Source organism: Cetorhinus maximus, chromosome 5 (assembly GCF_964194155.1).
Source record: "Cetorhinus maximus chromosome 5, sCetMax3.hap1.1, whole genome shotgun sequence".
NCBI lineage: Eukaryota > Metazoa > Chordata > Chondrichthyes > Lamniformes > Cetorhinidae > Cetorhinus > Cetorhinus maximus.
In genome coordinates this window covers 28,310,601-28,326,417 of record NC_135883.1, presented here as the reverse complement: position 1 = coordinate 28,326,417, position 15,817 = coordinate 28,310,601, and the positions used below count along the sequence as shown (strand labels likewise).

At 44.0% G+C, this 15,817-nt stretch overlaps 1 protein-coding gene across 3 annotated transcripts in view; it reads left to right on the top strand.

Annotated features, from left to right (window-relative positions):
* The window catches only part of taf1b (TATA box binding protein (Tbp)-associated factor, RNA polymerase I, B), a 97,157-nt gene that overhangs the window by 45,390 nt on the left and 35,950 nt on the right, over positions 1-15,817 (top strand). For all 3 annotated transcript variants that reach the window (XM_078541627.1, XM_078541628.1, XM_078541630.1), the window contains 3 exons: positions 2,442-2,583; positions 3,663-3,825; positions 14,863-14,962. In XM_078541627.1, coding sequence (XP_078397753.1) covers positions 2,442-2,583; positions 3,663-3,825; positions 14,863-14,962 — 405 coding nt within the window. The remainder of the gene's footprint in view (positions 1-2,441; positions 2,584-3,662; positions 3,826-14,862; positions 14,963-15,817) is intronic.

The following is a 15,817-nucleotide window of genomic DNA, read 5'->3' as shown; positions in this document are numbered from 1 at the left end:
GCAGGTTTACAATCCTTTGTGTCTGATTTTTCTTTGTGTGCTGAGCTGAAACAACTCTTTTTAAACCCAGTTGTTATAAGAAAATCTGCATCAAAAAGTCTGTACCTCAGCTTTTGGCTTTCATTTCTCATCAGAGTATCATTTAATGAGTGGACAGCTTTGTACCTAATATGCCCATGTTTTGCCTCTGCAACAACTGTTCTTGAGCCAACAGCTATATGCACAAGAGTATTTTGAAGCTCGCTGTCCCTTCATTCTTTTCTTTCTCTTGTGTGAGGATTTACTACCTGTTCATTAGCAACTGAGCAGTGTCACCACTTAGCAGCCTTGGAGCTTTAACACTTTACTCTGTTAATTTACGGGCAGCAATGTATAACAAAATGAGACTAGAAATTTCTTTTCAGCAGTGATGAATAGGTGCAGTACAAAATCATGTTCTTCAGTTGTCAAGTTGCAATTTTGTTTTGTTGACTGCACCCATTGTTAAGTGTAGAAAATTGCCAAAAAGTAACGATTGAATACAGTAGTAATTAACAGCAGTTGTATATAATTAGTGGTTTAATTTAAATTTATATATATTATATACATAGGAATTTGTTGAGTGCACAAAATTTAATGAAGGTGATCCAAAAACTGACCTACTGAAATATGCTTCCTGCATGTTAAAAATATTATGGTGCCAATGAATATGCATTTCTTGAATAGAAGTCAAATAGGTTCAATATATTTGGATGTTTGTGGTTATTTTAATTGCCCTTTAGACATCAGGAAGTCTGCAATTGAACACTGGGTGTGGATTAAACTTTTTAAAACCTGATTTTTGTTTCGAATTGAATGTAAATTGAGGCAGTCTTGTTGCATGTTAGTAACACAATGGCATATCTGTGTGTCACCTTGCTGTTGTCAAGATAATTGATCGTTCCCAGTATTTTCATTCCCCAAGTTTACAATATGTTAGTACTGCATTATTTATGAAAATGACAAACATCTGAAGTTTTAATGGTACATAATGCTTGTTTCTTCTCCAAAGACTTGTGATGCATTTATATTGCTAATTTGGCATCAACAGCAGTTCTGCCATTGCCTTTTTTTTGGAAAAGTATACTTTATTCATAAAATACCTGAAAGAACATTACAAAACATTTCAAATGGCCATCACAAAAAGTGCAATCATGTTCAACTTTTGCATATAGTTTATGAGGCGCTTCAATACAACCAATGAACATTACAGACATTTCAATGTGGTCCTTACATGCAGTCAGACAGTGCAAGGGTATTCAGGTTATTGACATAGATCACGTTGCACTCTTGAGATGCTTCAGTACAATTATGATACTTTTAGTATTCACTGTATACATTCCTTGTGAGTCATGCAGCCCGAGGGGTCTATATAATTCCCAGCCACTCGGTGCACTATGGCAGAAAGGTCTTAGACAGCAACCCTTTCCCATTGCATCCCTCAGTATGTAGTCCTGGACCTTGGAATGTGCCAGTCTGCAACACTCGGTCGGGGACAACTCTTTGCACTGAAAGACCAACAAGTTTCGGGCAGACCAAAAAGCATCTTTCACCGACCTGATGATCCTCTAGCTGCAGTTGATGTTTGTCTCAGTGTGTGTTCCTGGGAACAGCCTGCAGAGCACAGAGCCCTGTGTCACAGCACTGCTTGGGATGAACCTTGACAAAAACCGCTGCATCTCTCTCCAGACTTTCTTTGCAAAGGCATATTCCACAAGGAGGTGAACAACGGTCTCTTCCCCACCGCAGCCACCTCGGGCAACGTACTGAGGGGGAGAGACTCCTGCGTGTAGGAAGGATCTAACTGGGAGGACCTTTCTCACCACCAGCCAAGCTATATCTTGGTGCTTGTTGGAAAGTTCTGGCGATGAGGCATTCTGCCAAATGGCTTTGACAGTCTGCTCGGGAAACCATCCGACAGGATCCACCATCTCCTTTTCCCTCAGGGGCTCTAGGACTCTACGTGCAGACCACTGCCTGCAGCTCTGCCTTTGACACTGAGCAAGGCAATAGAAATGTGACTCTGCTATGGCAAGAGGAAGTTCATATTGCAGATAGGTGGCTTTGGCTACCTCCTTTAGTTGCAGTGCGCCACAGAGATCAAAGCTTTGTTAGAGTTCAGTGGCGAGTGCTGTTGTTTCACTGCTGATTGCAAAATCTAGCTTAATACCTTTGTTACATTAAACAAAGGTGAATTTGAACAAATGGAATGAAATTAAGCAGACACAACCAAGAAAGTTTCTTACGAAGCAAATATAGTTATGTGCTTTCATTTTTTTAAAAACAAGTCAGTAATCATAGGCTTATTAATTGTACAAAGTAAGCTCCCAAAATGAAGTGCTTTTCAAATATTTAATTTTCTTTTATCCCCTCCTCACCACTTTCCAAATGCTGGAGTTTAATAAACACTTACATTAATACAGATTTCAGAGAACAGTTCTGGTTCATCAGGATTGGAGACCAACTCAGATTTGTCACTTTTACGTGAATGGTCGTCATTTTCTGAAAGTGATCCTGAAAGTCAAGACAATAGTATTCAATTATCCAACGATGCAGTTGTATCAGGTATGACACTCTGCCCAGATTTAATGTTTTCATAATATTTTACTGTTTCTGAGCTAGACTAACCATTCACTTGAGGTGAGAGTCTTTTGTTATTTCTCCTGATCTCCTGCCATAAGATCACAAACTCTTTCTCATATTACTTAATCTCTTATCTCTCTATTCCCATCCTTGCCCCAACCACATATCTTGAGATCACTTTCTTGCAGTAATTGCTGTATAGGTTTGTTTTCTTCATTTTTAATAACATGTTATGTTCTGTAGTACACGTGGATGGATCAGTGTTAACAGACTTTTGTTTGGCAATGGCTGATGACAAGAACCCCAAGTGCAGTTGTGATTGATAGTGCTCTTAGTAATAAATTAATGACTAATGATAAGTTGATACTGGGACATCACCCTAGTATACTCATGCAACCCAATTCAATATTCACTTTTGTAGTTAAAGCAAATAGCAGGAGGGTTCTGAAGTCAGTCTTGAGTTATACATAAACATAGGTGTATTGTTCAGTCATAAATTATTTTAAAAGAGAGACCTCTTTGCAGGGCAGTCCAAGAGAGATGCAGATTGGTGTACCAACCACACCTGCGTCAGATTGATGCAAACTATTTTACATCCATAATCTTCCGCACTGTCAATTTCTAATTTAATCTGGATATTAAGCCACATGGAAAAGGAATTTTTACTACAGGAAGACTTCCTCTTCATGGTTGGTTATTTTGTGTAATGGGCCGAAGCCTGGAAACAGGCCGGCTATTTCCTATCATAGTGGGACTATAATGTTTATTTGAATTGGAAATGGAAAAAGCATTTTTTGTATGCATTACAGTATAATGTTATTTTAAATATGAGACAGGGTGATGGTGCGGAATGTTGAAGCATAGTATGATAGATGATGGTGATGGTTTGTTTCTTGAACTGTGCTATTCCTAACTTCAGCTGTATGGCAGTAGTAAGGTGTTGAAGCAAGCCAGGAGTTTATCCAAGAAGGTGGTGAAAGAATTGCTAGCAAGTGTCTCATGGACTAGTGAGAAAATAGAAGGATAATATTTAATATTGGTGATACATTTCTTTTATTAAGATGATGAAGCAACATCTATACGATCAGGATCTATTGATGGCCGTCTATATCGTCGTGCTGCTTGCCGTGAAAGATTACTAATGTCTATGCCTTTGACACTGGCATTTTGTTATCTGGCACTGCTGTGGCTTCGAGAATCAATTACTCTTGCTGACTTGCTACGGTAAGACAGTGGCATTCACTTTTCAACTTTTTATATTGTATTATATTTAGCGTATTGATACATTAACTGTTCCATATTAAAAGTAAAATGTTCAGGGTGATTTTTCTTTTTTAGTAAATTAATAGATGTCTTGTAGCATTATTCACTGTAAATCAGATGGTAAACTTTTCTCAGGACAGAGATGTTTCACCATGCAGTGCACAATGTATAATTCTGCTACTGAAATTCAGTTGTGTCTTAGCTGACCTTGCACCCTCCTTAAACTTGAGCTCATCCAAAAATCTGTTTACTTCATCCTAACTCGCACCAAATTTCATTCACCACCGCCCCCACCCACCCCCCAATCCATTGTGTGCACTGATCTAAAATTGCTCCTGATCCTTGTTTTCAAATCCTTCCATGGTTTTGTTTCTCCTGATCCCTCTAGCCACTTACAAGCCTCCAAGATCTCTGCGCACCTTCGATTCGCCTCTTAAGCCACCCTAATGTTCATTGCTCCAACATTAGCAGCACACCTTCAGCTGCCCAGGCCCTAAACTCTGAAATCCCCTTTCGAAACCTCTCCATCTCTCTTCCCCTCCTACCTCTTTAACCAAGCTTTTGATCACCAGTCTTAATATCTCCATGGCTCAGTGTTAAATTTTGTTTATTACTTTACATGTACTATATAAGTGCAAGTTGTTTTTATTAAACATGTTTTCCAGAATGTCTGTTCTCCTGGAGTCTCCAACTGAATTGTCATCCAGTATCTACAGTGGACTGTCTCACTAAATAGAGAATGTTTTATGATATAGCTAGCTGAATACAAAAAAATTCAATCAGAACTACCTTAATGTATTATTTAAATTATTACCCTGCAATCACAAAATTATTTAATTGCAACTGGAAAAGGTCACACAAAGTAAGAGGCAGATTTCTTGCAGATTATGTGGGGTTCAGAAACTGTATTATTTCTAAGACCTATAGAAGTCCATTGAGGTGTATGCAGTGGCTATTTTGTCTTCCATTGAGTTGGTGGAGAGATCACTGTGGCTGAAAATGACCTAAATATCCTGATTTAACAAAGTGTCTCCAAGGCCACTTTCAATATGACATAACAGAAAGCTGTTTTACTGTTATCATTGGTCTTGACTAGATTAGTCAATGCTGAAGTAGCTGATCCACCCTGCCTTTTGTAGTAAGATGGTACAGATGTTCTCAGCAGCATTATAGATCAAATCTAGATTCTGTAATTTTCAGCCTCAAACAATGTACTTTTTCCACCTTATAATGGTACCTATAAATGATTAGATTATTTCTCTAGTCATCGTCTTGAAGAAAACATAGATATTAAGAACATTTTAATAGCTCGTGTTGAAATTCTAGTACATCTTTTGTAAATTATTTAAATACAGTTTTTTTGAAACAAAGTTTCAAAGTTGTGTGTTGTCCTTGAATTTTAAGAGGACTGCCTTGTGTGAGGTTATTCTTTTTACAGTAGCATAATATTTTCTGATAGTTATCATTAAAATCTCTGAGGCCAATGCATTAATGTAAAACAGTTTTTAATTCAGCACTGCCATACTAAAGTCATATGACTAAAATCTAGTCATTTTCTACTCAAGCCAACATTTTTGAATTAAAGCTATTGGTAGGATGGATTTTACTCCCTTATTGTTTGGCTATGGATAATTACTTTTGAATGCCACAGTATACTGAAAGTGATTACAGGAAGAGTTGGATGACGCCACATATGTCATGCTACATCACTGCAACAAAAACTAATCTTACAAATACCAGTTTAAACTTAAGTATTTGCATTTCATTACTATAAGGATTGCATTCATGAAAACTTTGCTTATGAATGTTCCCTGTATTCCTTTAAAGGCTTGAAAATGCCCAAGCTGATAAAAAGGTGAATTCCAATTAAATAGGATTCCACACCTGCAGTCCTTCCACCGCTGCCCAAACTCCACCTCTCCATATCCACACAGGTTATATCAGAGATGCACTGTACAGGAACATCTCGGTTCGTCAAGTTGGTTCCAAAGCTTATTAACCATCATGCACCACTTTCTCAATCATTCCTTTCAATTAGTTTCCTTTTCCAATATCCATCTTGTATCCTTGGTTAAGCATCTAGAAGACTGTCCATTTCTGGTCTGTTACGTGGCAAGGGATATAAAGACTGTAAAAAAGCTTCATAGGAGGACCACTAAATTAATACTCAGTATGAACATTTTTAGCTATCATGATTAGTTCAAAGAGCTATAGTATTCCATTTCTTTTCATACTCATCTCCTAAAAATGTATTATAATCCTGTCCTGCTGTTCTCTTGTTTCCTCAAAATTCATCTTCCCAATGTTCTATTCATTTGTCCTCTTCACTGTTAGGCTGACTATATACTCAACCATGTTGTGGTCACTATTTTCAAGATACTTTCAAACCATAATTTCCTTTACCAACCTCTTGGTGCTACGTATTATGAGGTCTAAAACCACTCCTTACCTGTAAATTCCTCGAACCATTCAAATCATCTATCATCACTTCCCGAGTGTATGTTGACTGTTTTTCTCCAGTTCTAGTGTCTCATCCTATTACTGGTAAATTGGAGTCACTCATAACCATTATGTTTGATATCTTGTGCATTTATTGTTTCAGTATAAAATTCCAGATTTTATCTGTTCTTGAAATTCTGTAACAGATTCTGTTTTCTTTCTCTTACCTTGTTCTGCATTGTTTCCACTTAGTCTGCACCCGATTCAAATTCACCTATCTCCGTTCAGATTGGGTTGTGATTAAGGTTTTACGCCAAAACATTGGGCTATCATTTTTCCTTATTGGTAGCTTATGGTCTGCAGTGTTTCTCAAACATGTTCTGATGTCATTTCAGTTATGTCCTTTAGGCAAAAAGACACCCCCTTGCAGTTTTATCATCTCTGTCCCTGTATTTCAGCCTATATCATGTAAGTTTAGTTGACAATCTGCATTATTTTTAGCCATACTTCCCTGGTATCTATGATATCATTGTCCTCCTTGCAGACATGGACCTCTCAATCTATATTTCATTATACTTTTGCCATCTCTTCTCATGCCCTCCTTTATTCTGTGACATCTGGCTTTTGTATTTTCCTATTTTCATCATTCTGTATTTTAAACTTTGCTTTAGTCTTCCACAAACTTAATATTTTGAAACAAAAATACCTGGAAAAACTCAGCAGGTCTGACAGCATCTGCGGAGAGGAATACAGTTAATGTTTCGAGTCCGCATGACTCTTCAACAGAACTAAGGAAAATAGAAAAGAGGTGAAATATAAGCTGGTTTAAGGGGGGATGAGACAGGTAGAGCTGGATAGGTGGAGATTGCCAAAAGATGTCATAGACAAAAGGACAAAGAGATGGTGACGGTAGTGATATTATCTAAGAAATGTGCTAATGGTGACATTATGGGTGGAAAACAGGATGAGCAAGGTACAAATAGCCCTAGTGGGGGTGGGGTGGGGTGGGGGAGGGACTGAAATAGGCTAAAAGGTAGAGATGAAACAATGGATGGAAATACATTTAAAAATAAGGGAAATAGGTGGGAAAAAAAAAACCAATATAAGTTATTGGGAAAAGGGGAATTGGAAAGTGGGTGGGGATGGAGGAGAGAGTTCATGATCTAAAGTTGTAGAACTCAATATTCAGTCCGGAAGGCTGTAAAGTACCTAGTCGGAAGATGAGGTGCTGTTCCTCCAGTTTGCGTTGAGCTTCACAGGAACGTTGCAGCAGGCCAAGGACGGACATGTGGGCATGAGAGCAGGGTGTGTTGAACTGGCAAGCGACAGGGAGGCCTGGGTCTTGCTTGCGGACAGACCGAAGGTGTTCTACAAAGCGGTCACCCAGTCTGCGTTTGGTCTCTCCAATGTAGAGGAAACCGCATTGGGGGCAACGAATGCAGTAGACTAAATTGAGGGAAGTGCAAGTGAAATGCTGCTTCACTTGAAAGGAGTGTTTGGGGCCCTTGGACGGTGAGGAGGGGGGGAAGTAAAGAGGCAGGTGTTGCACCTCCTGTGGTTGCATGGGAAGGTGCCTTGGGAGGGGGTAGAGGTGTAGGGGGTGATGGAGGAGTGGACCATGGTGTCCCGGAGGGAACGATCCCTGCAGAATGCCGCCAGGGCGGGTGAAGGGAAGATGTGTTTGGTGATGGCATCATGCTGGAGTTGGAGAAAATGACGGAGGATGATCCTTTGAATGCGGAGGCTGGTGGGGTGGTAAGTGAGGACAAGGGGGACCCTATCATATTTCTGGGAGGGAGAGGAAGGTGTGAGGGTGGATGCGCGGGAGATAGGCCGGACACGGTTGAGGGCCCTGTCAACCACCGTAGGTCCATGGTCCCAGAACCATGATAGGGTCCCCCTTGTCCTCACTTATCACCCCACCAGCCTCCGCATTCAAAGGATCATCCTCCGCCATTTCCGCCAACTCCAGCATGATGCCACCACCAAACACATCTTCCTTTCACCCCCCCAGCGGCATTCCGCAGGGAACATTCCCTCCATCACTCCCTACACCTCTGCCCCCTCCCATGGCACCTTCCCATGCAACCACAGAAGGTGCAACACCTGCCCTTTTACTTTCCCCTCCTCACCGTCCAAGGGCCCAAACACTTCTTTCAAGTGAAGCAGCATTTCACTTGCACTTCCCTCAATTTAGTCTACTGCATTCGCTGCTCCCAATGCGGCTTCCTCTACATTGGAGAGACCAAAAGCAGACTGGGTGACCACTTTGCAGAACACCTTCAGTCTGTCCGCAAGCATGACCCAGACCTCCCTGTCGCTTGCCATTTCAACACACCACCCTGCTCTCATGCCCACATGTCCGTCCTTGGCCTGCTGCAATGTTCCTGTGAAGCTCAACGCAAACTGGAGGGGAACAGCACATCATCTTCTGACTAGGCACTTTACAGCCTTCCAGACTGAATATTGAGTTCAACAACTTTAGATCATGAACTCTCTCCTCCATCCCCACCCCCTTTCCAATCCCCCCTTTTGCAATAATTTATATAGATTTTTCTTTTCCCACCTATTTCCATTATTTTTAAATGTATTTCCATCCATTGTTTTATCTCTACCTTTTAGCCTATTTCAATCCCTTCCCCCCCACCCCCACTAGGGCTATCTGTACCTTGCTCGTCCTGCTTTCCACCCTTAATGTCACCATTAGCACATTTCTTAGATAATATCACCGCCGTCAACACCTCTTTGCCTTTTGTCTATGACATCTTTTGGCAATCTCCACCTATCACTGGCCCTCTCTGCAGCTCTACGTGTCCCAATCCCACTTAAACCAGCTTATATTTCACCTCTTTTCTATTTTTCCTTAGTTCTGTTGAAGTGTCATACAGATTTGAAACATTAACTGTATTCCTCTCCGCAGATGCTGTCAGACCTGCTGAGTTTTTCCAGCTATTTTTGTTTTTGTTTTGGATTTCCAGCATCTGCAGTTTTTTGCTTTTATGTTAATATTTTAAATCCTACCCTACATTCCAAAGCACACTCCCTGCAACCTGATCCTCTCGGACAGCTCGACAACCCTCTGAGAACTCTGCCTTCCTCCAATTATTGCCGCTTGAGTACCCCCAATTTTCTTTGGCCTACTATTTCCAATGGTGCCTTAAGTTGTCTAGGTCCTAAGTTCTGGTATTCCTTCTCTAAATCTCTCCTTCTCTCCTTGAAGATGCTCCCTAAAACTGATGTAGCATTTGGTTACTTGTCCTAATATCTCATGTAGCTTTGTATCATATTTTGTCTGGTAACATTCCTATGAAGCACCTCAGAAATGTGTTAAAATGTTAAAAATGCTATGTAAATGCAAGCTATAATTGTTTATCATCTTTACTGTAGCGTTCCCTTGATTACCTGATTCTTCTTCCCTGTGGTAAACACTTGATTTATATCTTGGTGTTCTACCCAGTTAACCTTTTGGGTATTGCTGTCCTCAATTCACATCGTCAAGAATTGTATTTGAACAAGTTCAGATTTTCACTCTTTGGGTGGAATCGTCTGTGCCCGCTGGCTTCAGATGTTGTCGGTGGCGTGAGCAGACAATATGGTGAGAAGGCCAAAAATTGGTTTCGTGACATCGTGAAACCAGTTTGTGAGCGTCCACTCAGCCCGTTGATGGCGGGCCACACTCCCCGCCATGAGACGTCGGGAACCTCATTGTAATAAATCTGCATATTACTATAAGGCCAGCCCGTCAGACTCATTTCCCACCACCCCCGCCACCCCGGATCGTCCATCCACGTTGGCGTGATTGCTGCCGGTGCAGAACACGTCTTGACAAGTGTGACATGCAGAAGTCGGGACTTACCGCCAGGGCCTTGCTCATATCGCGGACATCCAAGGAACAGAAGATGCTGGAGCCCGACACCAACAGCACACTGGAGGAACATCCATGGCATGCTGGTTGGGTTCGCATGGACATGGCTCTGCTGTGAAGCAGTGCACGGAAGTTGGAAAGTCACCATTGAGGGTCTGCTCACAATGGATTATGGTCGAGGGGGTGTAGAGGAAGGTCCGGCTGTGTTTGGGAGAGTAAGATGTATCAGGGGTGGGAGAGGAAGGTCTAGGATTGATTGGAAGAGGAAGAGGTGTCAGGATAGGGTGAGGTTGGTGAGGGAATGAAAATGTCAGGATAGGGGGAGGTTGAGGGGAATGAAGGTGTCAGCGGGGGGAGGTTAGGGGGTGCGGAGTACGAGGCAGAGGTTGGGTAACGGGAGAAGATGACAACTGGGGAGTCAGGTGTAAGGAGAGTAAAAGATGTAAGGGAAGGAGTCCATGGGGAGGAAGGAGTGCAGAGAGGGGAGGGAGTCCGTGGGGAGGGAGTCTGTAGGGAGGAAGGAGTAAGGCTGGAGGAGAAAGTAAGGGTGTCTGAACAAGTCAAGAAGAGGGAAGGAGTAAGCGGTGATGGAGTCTGGGGTGGGGGGGAAGGACCAAGGGGAGGGATGAAGGGGTTGCAAGGGGTTCCCGGGGGGACGTCCAGGTGAATGAGCAAGGGAGGACTCTGATGAGTCTATGACTGCCTCCTGGGGAGCAAACTGAGGGCGGGCATGGTACGAGGGAATGGTGAGAATGAATGATCGAGGACAGAATGAAGTGGTAGAGTGGGAGGGTGAGGGTTCAACAGTTGCGGTAGAAGGTATGGCGTGGGTGGTTGGCGGGGACCTGGAGGCCGACATGGATCCTGGGGGTGGGAAGGAGGAGGTCGGGGAGGTGAATGTGGATGGGAGTGGGATTTTTGAGAAGGAAGGGAAACATGCATGTTCAGCTGGATATCCCTGAAAGAAAAGGGTTGTCACTGGTAGGTGGAAGGTGATGCCAGGGGTGTCAACAGTGATGGGGGGAAGGAAATGGGTGATGGGGGAGGGGAAAAGGCAGGAGAGCTGACAAAATAATTAATCCAGTCTATGCTGTCTAAATTGAAAGTGAAACGAGAGTCGTGGTGGGCGAGATAAGGTGCTACATGGGAGTGTGATTATTGGGTGGGTGGAGATGCAGGTCAGCTCAGATGGACAACTGAAAGCAAACCCCAGCAGGCAGCATTCAAAAGGACATTGAGGGTGAGTATGATACGTGAAGGATCTATGTGCATGGGAGAGTGCTTGCACAAGGCTCCAAAAGGCCCTGCCACAGACACACCTCTCCCTCCAGAATCACTCATTGGCCAGCTGCTCCCTCTGCAGTGACAGAGGACGAGGTTGCGGGGCTCACAGGCAAAGGGGACTTGGAGGGAGAGGACAGCCTCTGAGATTCCTGAGTGGATGACCCAGGAGTGCCCAGCTGCCACTCCTCCTCCCTTCGGGTTCCTAGGAGCCCCGACCTGACTCCTTGAGGGGCAGGAGTAGCTGGAGTGACGTCGAGGTGCCCCGTTTTCCTCTCGCGTTGCCACTGCAGGAACTCACCCATGGCTCCCGCGATGGAGTGGAGGTCTGCACACATCTCTGCATTCTGCTGGATCAGGGCCTCCATGGTGTCCGCCATCGTCCTCATGGAGACCACCACACACACACGCATGTGGGCACCACTTCATCAGAGAGCAGGCGGATGCACTCCTCCGACTTGCATGCCAGTCTGTTTTGGGCTTCCAACAGCTCTGCGTGATGTTCCCACGCCTTCTGCTGACTCTGCACGATGATTTGGAAGGCCAAATTCAGAGGCTTGTCATCTGACTCGGACCTCACAGATGCTTGATCCTAAGCAGCCCTCCGAGTGCCAGGGAGCTCGCATGAACCTGTCTCCTGCTGCTGCGGATGTGTTCGTACAGTGACTACCAGATTGTGAACCCAAGCCTGCTCTAGATCTAGGTCCCACTGACATGCGTGTCTCTGCGCTGGTGCAGGGTGTGGGTAAACGCTGTAATGGGTCTTGCAGGCGCCTTATTTCCAGCTCTTCAATGGAGGGGGTGTCCTCTTGGCTGGAGGTGAGGACCTGGATGGAGCTGAGGGACTGGCTGGCGATTGGGTGTCGATTGTTTCACAGAGCTCCCTGTGAACCAAAGTAGAGATAAGTAGCGCATGGCAGCACAGTCAAAGCAAGAAAGAGAGCACTCATTTGCATTGAGAGAGGGATAATGTGGTGCAGGATCCTCAGGTGGGTGTTCGCCACCTACCTCACTGTCACCACTGGCATGGTCCACGTCCTTACCAGTCAGCGCTATGGCATGTTCCTCAAAGTGAGTGAGGGGCCTAATGTAGGCCACACAACCCCCATTTTGGGACCTCTTCCTGCTGATGTGAGCAGGCTTCTCCTGCATGAAAACAGATGGAGAGAGTGTGACGAGGACACATGGCACTGCATGGAATGTTTGTGTGGTGAGCAGAGCCATGGGTAGGATGAGGACATGAGCTCGAGAGGGTATGAGCCTGATGGAGATGTGAGGGTGTGTGTGAGAGTTAGTGGCATTGTCCCTTGTGGTGTGAGATCCCTGTGGATGTGTGATGGAGTTGTGCGAGTGAGAGTTGAGTGATTGAAAGAATGAGTTATCCTGGCAGAAAGGATGAGACCATTCATTCTGGAGCGGCACTGGGTGGCTGTCTGCTTTTGCAGGGCATTGGTGCTGACCACTACTGCCACCACCTCCCATGCTGGATTAGTGATCCATCTGCCCATCCAGCAGCTAGAGCGGGGTAGAGAACATCACGGCAGGCCTCCACGGTGTTCAACAGGTGCTTGAGGGACACATCACTGAAGTGGGGGGCTGCAGTCTTTTTGCCTTTCGGGGCCATCCTGTTTTCCGTGCAGTAGTCATGAGCTGGAAGAACAGAGAGGTGTGGACACGGCTGCACTTTAATTGTGGCGCCTGGCGTGGTGAGGTGATGGCATGGTGGGCGAATGAGAGCCCGCCCGCCATGGAAACGGCGTGTTTCCCAGGAATGCATAATTAATTTGACTGGCTGGCTGATCTTAGCTCACTGCAGGAGTTCCTCAGAGTAGTGTCCTTGGCCCAACCTTTTCAGCTGCTTCATCAATGACCGACCTTCCACCATAAATTCAGAAGTAGGGATGTTTGCTGATGATTGCACAGTGTTCAGCACCATTTGCGACTCCTGAGGTACTGAAGCAGTTCATGTCCAAATGCAGCCAGACCTGGACAATATCCAGGCTTGGGCTGACAAGTGGCAAGTAACATTCATGCCACACAAGTACCAGGCATTGACCATCTCCAACAAGAGAGAATCTGGCCATCTCCAACAAGAAAGAATCCAACCATTGCCCCTTGACGTTCAACGGCATTACCATCACTGAATCCCCCACTATCAACATCCTGGGTGTTACCATTGATCAGAAACTGAACTGGACTAACCATATAAATACTGTGGCTACAAGAGCAGGTCAGAAGCTGGGAATCCTGTGACAAGTAACTCCCCTCCTGACTCCCCAAAGCTTGTCCACCATCTACAAGGCACAGGTCAGAAGTATGATGGAATACTCCCCACTTGCCTGGGTGAGTGCAGCTTCCACAACACTCAAGAAGCTCGACACCATCTAGGACAAAGCGGTCCACTTGATTGGCACCACATCAACAAACATTCACTCCCTCCACCACCAACGCACAGTAGCAGCAGTGTGCACCATCTACAAGATGCACTGCAGAAATTCACCAAGGCTCCTTAGACAGCACCTTCCAAACCCACGACCACTACCATCTAGAAGGACAAGGGCTGCAGATACATGGGAACAACACCACCTTGCAAGTTCCCCTCCAAGTCACTCACCATCCTGACTTGGAAATATATCGCCATTCCTTCACTGTCGCTGGGTCAAAAACCTGGAACTTCCTCCCTAACAGCACTGTGGGTGTACCTATACCACATGGACTACAGCGGTTCAAGAAGGCAGGTCACCATCAGCTTCTTAAGGACAGCTATGGATGGGCAATAAATGCTGGCCCAGCCAGCGAAGCCGACATTCCATGAGTTAATATTAAAAAATTGTGGCGAGTTTGCGGTTTTACCTGCCCACTACTGCACTTAGTGCAAATCTAGGATGATTCTGTGCTTTGTCTTGGATTTTGAGAATGGGCTTACCAGCTTTGACCCTCTACTCTCTTTGCTTCCTGGTTTGCGAGCTCACCAGTAATTTGGCTGGCTGGCTGGCTGGCTGATCTCAGCTCACCAATTATGGTGTCTTTTGTTAATTGAGACAAAAATCTTCTCCTTTTGAAAGGAAGGTTTGGGAAAGTTCCTACTGCATTTGTACTAGCTTGGAGCCTTGTAGCTGTGCTGCTTTTATTCTCTCCCTCTCCCTTTTATATCTCTATTGGTTTATATTCAACTGCACATACTTCATTCTTGATGGTAAATTATTGTTCTGAGATAATTACTATGCTTTAACCATTCAAGTCATAACACTTTCCAGCTCTAGGCTGACAGGCGTTACTTGAATTAATTGGTACCTTTTTAAATTCTACCATTTTTTAAATAAATAATTTGTTGGGTAATGAAGCTTTTACTGTATTCTGTAGTCTAATTTCATCAACTTTTCTTAAATGCATATCTAATTTGTTTGAAATAGGTTTGTTTCAGAACATCATGTACCATATTTAAACACCTTCCAGTATTTTCCTGAAGAGATGAAACTATATGGACCCGATATCCGTATCTTTCAAGTACAGGTAAACACTTATATTTGGACTAAACCTTTACTCTTCCTAACTGAAAAAAATTGTGCTGGCAAAACAATTAATATTAATGACAAAAAATGCAATACAATTGCCCTCCTTGGAGAAGAGCAGATTGAGAGGAGATTCAATGGAGGTGTTTAAAACCATGAGCGATCGTCTTGTTCTTGCAGATGACATCTTGCAGCTTTACAAGTCTAAGTCCAAGTTGGATGGCCAAGTCACAGCACTGTGTATTGTTAAGTGGTTTGCCTTGAATCCAGTGGCAAATTTTTGTAGGGCACATTCATTCACAATGTGGTGTAGTCAAACCTTGGTGAGCACAGTTGCATGACGGACTCACCTTGAAATTCCATTTGTGGAGGAGTTGTGATGTTCTTGCCTGGAGAGGGTGGATCCTGTTGAAAGTAGACCACTATTTTCGAGGGAGGTTGAACCCTGAAGATTCTACTGTCAGATCGCTCAATGGATCTTTATTGGCGATATTTCTGGCATCCCAGAGGTTGTATCGTTTCTACTTTTTGTCAAAACCTGCATTGCTCAGAACATTTGCAGAGCTTGAGAAAGGTTTGTGAGTCAAACTCTCAGCATGTTTGCCTTCCGTTGCATGTCAGGATGTGGGATATTAAACAGGACTGGGAATTATTCTACAGGTATTGATTTAAGTGCACCACTGATATTCTACATCAATGTGTTGAGGACAGCAAGCATTTAATGTGGTATATCCTACCCATCCAGGGGAGCAGTATTCTGCTGAAGAGTATAGAAGAGCAAAGTTAGCAGTACACATGCTGCGTACCCTGGATTCCCAGCTGGCGTCTGCTGGTATCCAAACAATGCTTAGTCTGG